This window comes from Budorcas taxicolor, chromosome 19 (assembly GCF_023091745.1).
Source record: "Budorcas taxicolor isolate Tak-1 chromosome 19, Takin1.1, whole genome shotgun sequence".
NCBI lineage: Eukaryota > Metazoa > Chordata > Mammalia > Artiodactyla > Bovidae > Budorcas > Budorcas taxicolor.
Window position 1 is genome coordinate 27,329,463 of NC_068928.1, and position 12,383 is coordinate 27,341,845.

Below are 12,383 nucleotides of genomic sequence, written 5' to 3' on the forward strand. Positions count from 1 at the left end.
AGCCCCCGCCCCTCCGACCCTGACTCCGCCTCCTCCACAGGCTTACCGCCCGTGCGCCCAGAGGGCCTCTGTGCTGTTCTTCGTGCTCAACGATATGGGCCGCATCGACCCGATGTACCAGTTCTCCCTGGACGCCTACATCAGCCTCTTTATCCTCAGCATCGACAAGAGCCATCGCAGCAACAAGCTGGAGGACCGCATCGACTACCTGAACGAGTACCACACCTACGCAGTCTACAGGTCTGGGCACCTCACCGTGCCCCGCGCGCGTCCGGTGTGAGGCCCAGTGGCTCTGTGCCCACCAACCCCTCTGGTTACTTGTGCTTTGGAGCTGCCCCTGCCACCGCCCCTCGTCCCCTGCTCTTCTCACCATACACCTCCCCTGGACAGTGTCCACCCTCTGGCTGATCATCACCCATGGGCTGACCAGTCCCAGCCCCAGTGTTTCCCTTGAGCATTAGCCTTGTGTGGAGGACCTACCCCTGTGCCAGCACTTCTCCAAAGGTTAACGTGTCCACGACGCAGATTAATATAGACTCCGACTCAGTAGGTCTGGGCTGGGACCTGGGAGCCTGCATTTCTAACAAGCTCCCAAGTAAAGCTGCTGCCCCTGGTCTGTGGCTCCTGCTTTGAGTAGTGAGGTTCCTGACCCCCTCGCCTGGACATCCCACAGACCCCTCAAGGTCAACCTGTTTCACGTCCAACTCGTTGTCTCTCCTCTTTCTTCAGGGGCTGCACCCCTGAGTGGCACCAACAGCCACCTCCCAAGCACCTGAACTGGGAGAGATTCCTGGCTCTTCACTGTCCCTCACCTGTCAGATCAGTCCATAGGTTTTGCTCATGATTCTTCCTGCACACTGTTCCCCCATCCCACCCAAGTCTCTCCACTGCCATGACTCACTTGGGTTGAGGCCGCCGTGATCTTTCTTTCTGAGTTCCCCCACGGGTTCCCAACAGGTCCTTCTGCCTCCAGCTCTGTCCCTCCAATCTGTCCTGCTGTCAGCAACGAGAGCCTTTCAAACACGAATCTGGCCATGCCACCCCAGCCCCGGCTTCCATTCTGTGGTGGTTGCTTTGTGTCCAATAGCCATAAAGTCCTCCATACCTTGGCTGCCACCTGCCCCCCAGCCTCACCTTCCCCCTCCTTACACTGGACCCTGAGCATCGCTGATGCCCTGCACACCATGGTTTTCTCACCACCACCGCCTCCTTGGCCTGTATCTGAGCTCTCCCTGGCATCCTCCCCTCTCCTCTCTGCCACATCACAGTAACTCTGCTGCACTTCTGGCTCCACTCCAGGCAGGGGAGTGCTGCCACTCTTGTACAGGATTCATCTTGTCACACAGTAACCTCCTGTGTCCTCTCATATGGTCTCTCACTTGTCCTCCCCACTCTGCCTGACTTCCTCCAGGACAGCAGGACAGAGACTGTATTCATTCACCTTTGTGTCTTCAGGACCTGGCAGTGTACCTGGCACATAGCCGGGGTCCAGTCAGTGTTGAGGAAATTCTGGGAGAATCACATCCTCTCTCTAGAGCCCTGAAGGCTAGGCTGTTTACAGGAGGCTTGGATTAGAGACTGATGAAGGTTCTCCCTATAGGCAGGGCTCTGTGATTGTCGGGGCTACACTCAGGAAGCCTCGATGCTGAGTATCCTGCCTCCCATACCCCCACCTCCTGTCCCCTCCCAGGTACACCTGCCGCACGCTTTTCGAGCGCCACAAGCTGCTATTCAGTTTTCAGATGTGTGCCAAAATCTTGGAGACTTCTGGGAAACTCAACATGGATGAATACAACTTCTTTCTACGCGGGGGCGTGGTGAGTTGGGTAGAGAGTATATCTGAGTGTGGGGTGGACAAGGTCGGGAGTGGACCCCAGATGCAGAGGGTAAGCCCAGGATCCAGCAAGTGAGTGGAGGAAAGCTGGCAGGAGCAGGTGTATGACAAGCTCGCAGGGGCCGTGGGGAGTGGCTTGCCTGCATTACAGGTGGGGCTTTGAGCCCCTTCCCTGTGGCCCACTGTTGGCATGACCCGGCCACTCTTTCACTGTTTCTCAGGCCACTCCTTCGCCGTCCTGAATTCCGTGGTCACTGTTACACTCTCTCCTTTCCAAACACCCTCAGCCTCTTTGCCTCCTCCCCACTCCAGCTGCACAGGCTTCTAACTGTAGCAGGCATGTCCCACCCCAGGGCCTTCACACCAGCTGTTGCTTCTGCCAGAAAATTGTTCCCGCAGGTGTACACTGTGCCCCTCCCTCTCCTCCTTTAAGGCTTGATTCAAATCTCACCTCACTGAGATTTCCTTGACTGTCTTAATATTTCCAGCTACCCTTAAGCACTTCCAGTCTCCCTTAATCTTCCTCAACTTGTTCTCTTTTTCAATGGCACTGCCATCTTTAACCTACTAGATAATTATTTGCTGTGCTTTTGGTTCATTATCTGCCGTCCCATGGGGGAAAATAAGCTCCTCAAGGGCAGAGGTATTTGTCTGTTCTGTTCAGTGGTGTGTCTCGAGTGCTTAAAACATAGTTGCTGCTAAGTCGCTTCAGTCGTGTCCGACTCTGTGCGACCCCATAGACGACAGCCCACCAGGCTCCGCCATCCCTGGGATTCTCCAGGCAAGAACACTGGAGTGGGTTGCCATTTCCTTCTCCAATGCATGAAAGTGAAAAGTGAAAGTGAATTCGCTTAGTCATGCCCGACTCTTAGCGACCCCATGGACTGCAGCCTACCAGGCTCCTCCGTCCATGGGATTTTCCGGGCAAGAGTACTGGAGTGGGTTGCCATTGCCTTCTCCATAAAACATAGTTGGTGAACAATAAATATTTGTTAAATTAATAAGTGACAGTAAACAGGTTGTGCTTCTCTTAAGGGTGCAGCTGCAACTGCCATCATTCAGGTAGAAGGCAGTATTGCCAGGAAACCACCAGAGGGCGTCTGCTTCCTAACTTTGGACTGTGCCTTCACCCACATGGTGGCTCAGGGACACAGGGTCCCCCTTTCCTTCCATTTATTTCCCCAATAAAGGTGGATTCCAATCCATCTCAGATTCCTTCATTCATTTCTTCATTTTGTTTCATGAAATACTCATCTTGGCTTTTTCCCCTTGAAAAAAAAACTCTTCTTTTGGGAGAGTCTGGTCAATGCTTTTCTCCTCTCTCGTCCCCCCGCCCCAGGTCTTGGATCGTGAGGGCCAAATGGATAACCCTTGTACCACCTGGCTCGCAGACGCCTACTGGGATAACATCACAGAGCTGGACAAACTGACCAACTTCCATGGGCTCATGAGCTCCTTTGAGCAGTATCCTCGGGACTGGAACCTGTGGTACACCAGCGCCACCCCCGAGAAGGCCATGCTGCCAGGTGCCTGGCGCCAGGCCTCCTTCTTTCTTTTCCCTCCTTCAGCTGCACACCTGCTCTTTGCTCTAATTCCTCCCGTGTCTCTCCCAAGTTCCCTCAGCGCATCTGCCCCCTGGCCCAGCGTCCCTGCAGGCGCCTCTTTGTTCAGATTCCCTGCTCGTCTGGGCTCTCTAACCCCACCCTTAATCTTGTCCCCAGGTGAGTGGGAAAACGCCTGCAATGAAATGCAACGAATGCTGATTGTTCGCTCTCTGCGCCAGGACCGTGTGGCCTTCTGTGTAACCTCTTTCATCGTCTCCAACCTTGGCTCCCGCTTCGTTGAGCCGCCTGTGCTAAACATGAAGTTGGTCAGTGGCTCTTTCGCCTTCCCACCTGCTTCTCCCTGTCCCAGTCTGCCGCCCGCGCTTCCTCGGTCTTTCCCGAGAACTCACCTGGCCTTCTGCCTAAGGTGACACCCTGTGCTGCTGGCAGGTGATGGAGGACTCGGCCCCACGGACCCCACTGGTGTTCATCCTGTCCCCTGGTGTGGACCCCACCAGTGCCTTGCTCCAGCTGGCTGAGCATACAGGCATGGCCCAGCGCTTCCACGCCCTGTCTCTGGGCCAGGGCCAGGCCCCCATCGCAGCTCGGCTCCTCCGAGAGGGTGTGATTCAGGGTCAGTGTCTACCCAGTTCTTCTGCCCCCAACCATGGCCCTGGCCCAACTGTCCACCAGCTCCCACCTGTCACCCTGCTGTCACTGCAGCTCCTGCTCCTCCAGAAGGCCTTGGGGGTTGGCACCTGAGCACTTGGACCCTCCCCCTAAACTAGCCCCTCAACCAGAGGAACAGTGGGGGGACAGAGGGGGCATGGGGAGTGGTTCCCACCACACCAGCACCTCCTTCCAGGACACTGGGTCTTCCTCGCCAACTGCCACCTGTCTCTGTCCTGGATGCCGAATTTGGATAAACTGGTGGAGCAGCTGCAGGTGGAGGATCCACACCCTTCCTTCCGCCTCTGGCTCAGCTCCAGCCCCCACCCAGACTTCCCCATCTCCATCTTGCAGGCCAGCATCAAGATGACCACAGAGCCACCAAAGGTATGGGCAAGTGTAGGCAGCAGCAGTGCCCACGCTAGTGGGCCTACCTGTCCTCCTGGCCTCAGAGAGAGGCTGTAACCTTAGCTGCAAGGCTGCTTGTTTGATTCTTCTGTCCTCTAAGAAATTCCACCTCTGCATGCCAAACTCTTAGAACATAGTAGTAATAGCTAACTTTTTTTGAGTGTTATTACATGCCAGGCATTGTTCTAAATGCTTACATTTATTAATTCATTTAACATACACGCCTATCAGGTAAGTACTATCAGCCCCATTTTACAGGTAGGAAACTGAGGCAAAGGAAGAGTATATAACTAGTGTGTGGACCTGTCAGCCCCTTCCTCCTCCGGACACTTCCTTACATTCTCTCCCTACTGTCACTTCCTGGCCTTTCTCCTTCCCTCCAGCTCTACTGAAATTTTTATCTCCAGTACTACGAGGTCACCTTGGAATGCAATCAAACCAATCTTTTAGAATCTGATCATGTCACTACATCCTGCCCATTTACCTCTGCTTAAACTATTTTTGGAGAAGGCAGTGGCACCCCATTTCAGTACTCTTGCCTGGAAAATCCCATGGACAGAGGAGCCTGGTAGGCTGCAGTCCATGGGGTCGCTAAGAGTTGGACTGAGCGTCTTCACTTTCACATTTCACTTTCATGCATTGGAGAAGGAAACAGCAACCCACTCCAGTGTTCTTGCCTGGAGAATCCCAGGGACGGAGGAGCCTAGTGGGCTGCCGTCTATGGGGCTGCACAGAGTTGGATACGACTGAAGCGACTTAGCAGCACCAAACTATTTTAGTAGCTTCTCGTTGCTTTTAATCAAGTTCACAACCCTGTTCACATGGCCTGAGTGCCGCTGCGAGCACCTCTCCTGCTTTGTCTGTCGCAACTTTCCCCTTCGCTTTCTTTACCTACACCATCAACTTTTAAAATTGTTTCGCTGTTCTTCCTCGACAGACTGTGTTCTCCAGCCTGCTGCTTTTTCATACACTGTCCTCCCTATTTTCCTCCCCACCCGCTTCTTGGCCCGTTCAGGTCTCAGTCCCACCAGCACTTTCTCAGGAATCCTCTTCACTGTTCCCTCCGACCTTCCGCTACAAGAACTTTACACCTATTAGTATGATTCTGGTTAATACATGACTTCTCTTCTAGACTGTAAGCTCAAGAGGGCAGAGACTGTGTCTTTTTCGTCTCCCTCACCATTTTGCTCATCCTGTGACTAAAGCAGGGACCTATTTGTAGTAGGTGCTCAATAAACGAGAACTGATCAGATGTACAGGCATGCGGATGTCTTTCATCATTAAATCCTTCTTTGGCCACCTTGGGGAAGCTGGCACAGTTGACTGTCCCCCCAGTTTCCCTGACACACTCCTGGTCCCCCTTCTGTTTTTTGCAACATCATCGATTACTTCTGTGTTTCTTTCTCCTCCTGTCCTGTCCTCATTCTACATTTCCTCCCTTCACAAGTTGATGGAGAAACTGTCCTCTTCCTGATTTCAACCCCAATCCCTTTCTCTGGCTCCATTACTGAATTCAGTGCCAAGTATGAATTCCATCTGGTTACAAAGTATTTTTTGGCACTCCAGCACCATAAATTACTAGCTCTCAAAACAAGTCTTCAGCTCCTGCACGCAGATTATCTCCTTGGCCCATTTTTGTTAATCAGTCAGTTCAGTTGCAGTTGCTCAGTCATGTCTGACTCTTAATGACCCCATGGACTGCACCACGCCAGCCTTCCCTGTCCATCACCAACCCCTGGAACCTACTCAGACTCATGTCCATTGTGTCAGTGATGCCATCCAACCATCTCATCCTCTGTCATCCCCTATCCTCCTGCCCTCAATCTTTCCCAGCATCAGGGTCTTTTCCAGTGAATTGGTTCTTCGCATCAGGTATCCAAAGTATTGGAGTTTCTTCAGCTTCAACATCAGTCCTACCAATGAACACCCAGGACTGATCTCCTTTAGGATGGACTGGTTGGATCTCCTTGTAGTCCAAGGGACTCTCAAGAGTCTTCTCCAACACCACAGTTCAAAAGCATCAGTTCTTCAGTGCTCAGCTTCCTTTACAGTCCAACTCACATCCATACATGACTACTGGAAAAACCATAGCCTTGACTAGACGGACCTTTGTAGACAAAGTAATGTCTCTGCTTTTTAATATACCGTCTAGGTTTGTCATAGCTTTTCTTCCAAGGAGCAAGCATCTTTTAATTTCATGGCTGCAATCACCATCTGCAATGATTTTGGAGCCTCCAAAATAAAATCTCTCATTGTTTCCATTGTTTCCCCACCTATTTGCCATGAAGTGATGGGACTAGATGTCATGATCTTAGTTTTCTGCATGTTGAGTTTTAAGCCAACTTTTTCACTCTCCTCTTTCACTTTCATCAAGAGGCTCTTTAGTTTTTTTTCTTCGCTTTCTGCCATAAGGGTGGTGTCATCTGCGTATCTGAGGTTATTGATCTTTCTCCCAGCAATCTTGATTCCAGCTTGTGCTTCATCGAGCCTGGCATTTCACATGATGTACTCTGCATATAAGTTAAATAAGCAGGGTGACAATATACAGCCTTGATGTACTCCTTTCCCAATTTGGAACCAGTCTGTTGTTCCATGTTGTTAATGGCACCACTAATTTTTAAAAATCTGTGTTTAAAGTTGATTTTTATTTACCTTTATTTTCTTCTGTCAACAGAAGTAGTCTGTCTTCCCGTTAAAAAAATGTCAAACAGTTCAGATATGAATTGTCAAAGAGATGCAACCCTTCTTTTTTAATTCGTTAAGAGCCTTTCTTATTGCCTTCTAAGAGAGGCATGTGCCTTGTAGCCAGAGGGCCCTCTGTTGGCTGAACCGCACCCTCTGTGATGGGTAGAGGTGTGTTGGCCCTGAGGTAGGTGCTGTTTAGGTCGGTTTAATAAGCAGTAAGCATGGAGAAAATGAATGGGAGCAAATTCCATGAGGAAAGAGGAACCAGACAGGATGGCTTTGCAGTGGGTGGGTCACCAGGGGAGAGAGTCCTGTTGGAGGTCAGCCCGGGAGAGCTGTCCATGAAGGGCTGCGTGCTGGTGATGCAGAACCTTCCTGCAATTTACCAAACCTTCTGAGAAAGGACATTCAGGTGTGCTTGGTGCAACTCAATTCCTTTTAGAAGCTGACAAAGAGGCCAATATTTTAAAAAATTTTTTTGAAAATAACTTTAAGTTTACAGAAAAGTTGTAAGAATAATAGTACAGAGAACCCCCTATACGTTACCCAAATCCATCTGTAGTTAACATTTTGTCCCACTTGCTTTATCATTTGATCTCTGTTTTTCTCTCTCTCCACTCATACTTCTGAAACATTTGAGAGTAAATTGTATATCCTGGCCCTTTACTGCCACATACTGTAGTGTATTTCAGTGGAAAGGACTCACTCCTAAGAATCAGGGTGTTCTCTTATATAACTGCAACACCGTTGCTGATTTCAATAAATTGATACACTATTTTAATCTAAATGTATTATGTGTTCCAATTTTGTTAAGTGTTGCAGTTATCATATACATATACAGATGGGTTTCTAGGCCCTTTATGCTGTTCATTGATCAAGTTGTTTATCCTGGGGTCAATATACACTGTATTAATTACTCTCTAGCTCTATAATAATTCTTGATGGCTGGGGAAGGCAAATCCTGCTACCTTATTCTTCTCTAGGCTATTCCTGATCTTTTATTCTCTAACATAAATTTTGGAATTAGCTTGTCAAGTTTCACCAAAAAAGTCCTATTGATCAGTTTGGGGGAAATCAACATCTTTAGCATATTGAGCTTCTCAATCAATGAGTATAGTAGGTCTCTCCATTTATTCTTTCTTTTAATAAAATTTTGTAAAGTTTCTAAAGATATATACATTTATATTAGATTCATTCCTTGGTGCTTTACATGACTTGATGATGTTATAAATGATAGTTTTAAAAATCAGATTTTCATTTTGTTCTCGGTCTAACCAATGTTCTTACATCTGTTTTCTCCCTGCTCCCTTTTGTCCATCATGATGAATCTCCTTAGAACACTGTTTCAATGTATCACTGTCCTATTCAAGACAGAAATGGCTCCAGGGTTCCTGGTGTATCGAGTCCAGTCGGCTCAACCTGCCCTTCTTACTGTATCGCCATCTACTCACGGTCCTTCTTACCCTATCTGAGTGCTTCACTTGATTTCAGTTAGACCCTCTTCTCACTTTATCTTCCCTTCGTGCCTTTATTCCTCCAGTTCTTCCCATCTCTGGGCAGCCAAGGCCCTCCTCTCAGCCTCGTTACATCCTTCCTATTTGTAAGATTTAGCCAAACCCCAACCTGCTCATGAAGCCTGATAAATCCAAGCATATAGCTCATTCCTGTTTAATGATATGTCACTATATACTAACCCTTTGTACAAAATTATGTACATTTCTTATTAATTCTGCCACATCAGGTCTTAGTTGTGTCACACAAGATCTTACATTGTGGCATGTGGATTCAGTAGTTGCGCTGCAAGGGCTTAGTTGCTTGGCGGCATGTGGGATCTTAGTTCCCTCACTGGGATCACACCCACATCCCCTGCATTGCAAGACAGATTCTCAACCAATGGACCACGAAGGAAGTTCCCATGTTTGTGTTTTTTTCATATTTTTTGGCACTCACAAATTGAGTTGGCCTACCCACCACTGAGAACATCACAGTTGAGGGGGATTAAGAAGGGGGGGTGGAGACGAGAAGGCAGGGCTGCCATGAGTCCATACAGCGCCTGCGTGTGAAGAGGAGGACAGCAAGCCCTGTGGATGAGTGCATGTCTAGGCATGCAGCTCAAGGGCTGGATTTCAACCTTCACTCATTTCTTCAGCCAGTGAGTGCCCTTATGCAGTGAGCAACCTTCACAACTGAACATGGTGATGCTAGTGTTGGGGCCATGCAAGACACATGTCATCCCATCTCTGTACTTCCTTGTCCCCAGGGCCTAAAGGCCAACATGACCCGTCTTTACCAACTGATGACAGAGCCACAGTTTTCCCACTGCTCCAAACCCACCAAGTATAAGAAGCTGCTGTTCGCACTGTGCTTCTTCCACTCTGTGTTACTTGAACGCAAAAAGTTCCTGCAGCTTGGCTGGAACATCATCTATGGCTTCAATGACTCTGACTTTGAGGTTTGTGCTGACCAGGGTCCCTCACCCCACCCTCCCTCCTTACACTTTCTGCCCCAAGGCTGCCCTGCAGGAATCGTCACTGACTGGAAGCCCCTGGACGAATTCCTGCCATAACTGTGTGTGGGGCTGGGGGTGTGGGCTGGGGCCACGCACAGGTGTCAGAGAACTTGCTGAGCCTCTACCTGGACGAGTATGAGGAGACGCCCTGGGATGCACTCAAGTACCTCATCTCCGGGGTCAACTATGGTGGACACGTCACAGATGACTGGGATCGGCGCTTGCTGACCACCTACATCAATGACTATTTTTGTGACCAGGCTCTCTCGACCCCCTCCTACCGGTGAGGGGGGCACTGAATGGGGTGCCAGGTGGCAGGATTGGGGGTAGGGGCAGTGTTTGAGGAGTGAATGGGAGATTGACTTGGGGGGCGAAGTAAGAGCATAGAGTTGGATGGATAGGGCCTTGGCCTGGCATGGGAGCCCCAAGTCCCCACAGTACAGTGATAATTCTGCACTGACTCCCCAGGTTGTCAGTGTTGGAGACCTATTTTATCCCCAAGGATGGGAGCCTGGCCTCATACAAAGAGTACATCAGCATGTTGCCTGGCATGGACCCCCCAGAGGCTTTTGGCCAGCACCCCAATGCCGACGTGGCCTCCCAGATCACAGAGGCACGCACTCTCTTTGAGACTCTGCTTTCCCTGCAACCCCAGATTACACCCACCAGGGCCGGAGGCCAGAGTCGGGAGGAGAAGGTAAGGACAGACAGTCACCTGGGGGAGGGAAAGTAAGGCGGAAGAGAGGTCTACACTCAACGCTCCTGCCTCGGCAGGTCCTTGAGTTGGCTGCCGATGTGAAACAGAAGATCCCGGAAATGATCGACTATGAGGGGACCCGAAAACTACTGGCTATGGACCCCTCCCCACTCAATGTGGTCCTTTTGCAGGAGATTCAGAGATACAACAAGCTGATGGAGACCATCCTGTGAGATGGGGGGAGGCGGGGCTCTGTGGAACGCAGGGAGGGGGCAAGAGGAAAGGCCTTCACGGCCTGCCTAGGATGGCTCTTCTAGGCCCATCCCATCCATAACCCTCCACCTTTCCCCATCCAGCTTCTCACTGACAGACCTAGAAAAAGGCATCCAGGGCCTCATCGTCATGTCTACCAGCCTGGAAGAGATTTTCAATTGCATTTTTGATGCCCATGTCCCTCCACTCTGGGGAAAGGTAAGATTATCTGGTGGTCCTTCTCCAACAATGAACTCTCCTTTTACTCCTGGACCCGCAGCCTCCTGGTCCTAGGGAAGCCTATAGCAGAAAGCAGTGAGCCTGGGCTTTGGAGTCAGACAGGTTCAAGGTTGAAATCTGACTCTGCCCTTCACTGACTGACTTTGCAAAGTTATTAACATAGCAACTTACCCAGGGCAAGTTTCTAAGTTTCTCCAAGGATGTTTCAAGGATTCCTGGTACTGTGCACCTTAAAAGGTGCTTCATTAATGGTAACTGGTTAGCATTGCTGGTGCTATTGTTGACAGTTGTCATTTTATGCTTCTTTCCTGGAAATTGGCTTTTGGAGAGCTTTGCCGAACTATGGTTTGGGGAACAGGGGCTGACACCATATATTCTTCTATCTGCTTCAAGTGTTCACAGTAAGAATTTGAATGCATGAATAAGTGAATGAATAAACACACACTACCTCCTGCTCCAGGCCTACCCCTCACAGAAGCCATTGGCTTCATGGACCCGGGACTTGGCCATGCGTGTGGAGCAGTTTGAGATGTGGGCCAGCCGGGCACGGCCTCCTGTGATCTTCTGGCTGTCTGGCTTCACCTTTCCCACTGGCTTCCTCACTGCCGTGCTGCAGTCATCAGCTCGCCAAAACAACGTGAGCCATGTGGACAGTGTGATGGGAATGGATACTGATGATGTGTATTTGCTCTCCTCTGTATGTGTGGGAGGATCCTCCCTTATTCTCACCTTCAATCTCCAGATTTCAGTGGACAGCCTCTCTTGGGAGTTTATTGTTTCCACTGTGGACGACAGCAACCTAGTGTATCCACCCAAGGTGGGTGCCACATGTTCTTAGGGCTCTGAGCAGAGGGGAGTCTGGTGGAGGAGGAGGGGCTGGGAGCAAAGGTGGGAAACGACTGGTTGAGAGGGAGGGGAGGAAAGAGGTGGCAGGACACGGGTGGGGGCATTGGCAACTGAGGGTCTGTATTTACCCCCAACCTGTCCCCATGTCTCTCCAGGACGGTGTCTGGGTTCGGGGTCTATACCTGGAGGGTGCCGGCTGGGACCGGAAGAACTCCTGCTTGGTGGAGGCAGAGCCCATGCAGCTTGTCTGCCTCATGCCCACCATCCACTTCCGGCCTACTGAGAGCCGCAAGAAGAGTGCCAAGGGTGGGACAGTTTGCCCCCTCCCTAGTTTGCATCCTAACCCAGCCTCTGCTCCACCCCTCCCCTCCCACCTGCTCCTGCCTTGCTTTCCCAGTGGCTCCAGGGTCTGACTCATTCTCCTCTCCTTTCCTGCAGGCATGTACTCCTGTCCCTGCTATTACTATCCCAACCGGGCAGGCAGCTCAGACCGGGCATCCTTCGTTATTGGCATCGACCTCCGCTCTGGGACCATGACCTCTGATCACTGGATCAAGAGGGGCACTGCTCTACTCATGAGCCTGGATAACTGAGAGGACCTCCTCTTCTTTTCGTTTGGGGGTGGGGGGGTGAGGGTCGAGGACTTCAGGAGCCAAGGCTGACAATATACCTCGGACAGAGACTAGGCTTCACTCAGGC

General features: G+C 50.5%; 1 protein-coding gene across 1 annotated transcript in view; it reads left to right on the forward strand.

Moving 5' to 3' along the window:
• Positions 1-12,277, forward strand: part of DNAH2 (dynein axonemal heavy chain 2) — a 102,539-nt gene extending 90,262 nt beyond the window's left edge. Inside the window, exons 71-85 of the mRNA XM_052658273.1 lie at positions 41-240; positions 1,691-1,817; positions 3,174-3,360; positions 3,556-3,704; positions 3,829-4,012; positions 4,244-4,434; positions 9,401-9,592; positions 9,748-9,932; positions 10,118-10,346; positions 10,424-10,575; positions 10,703-10,817; positions 11,299-11,475; positions 11,581-11,655; positions 11,840-11,990; positions 12,123-12,277. Coding sequence (XP_052514233.1) covers positions 41-240; positions 1,691-1,817; positions 3,174-3,360; positions 3,556-3,704; positions 3,829-4,012; positions 4,244-4,434; positions 9,401-9,592; positions 9,748-9,932; positions 10,118-10,346; positions 10,424-10,575; positions 10,703-10,817; positions 11,299-11,475; positions 11,581-11,655; positions 11,840-11,990; positions 12,123-12,277 — 2,469 coding nt within the window. The remainder of the gene's footprint in view (positions 1-40; positions 241-1,690; positions 1,818-3,173; positions 3,361-3,555; positions 3,705-3,828; positions 4,013-4,243; positions 4,435-9,400; positions 9,593-9,747; positions 9,933-10,117; positions 10,347-10,423; positions 10,576-10,702; positions 10,818-11,298; positions 11,476-11,580; positions 11,656-11,839; positions 11,991-12,122) is intronic.
• The last annotated feature ends 106 nt before the right edge of the window (positions 12,278-12,383 follow it).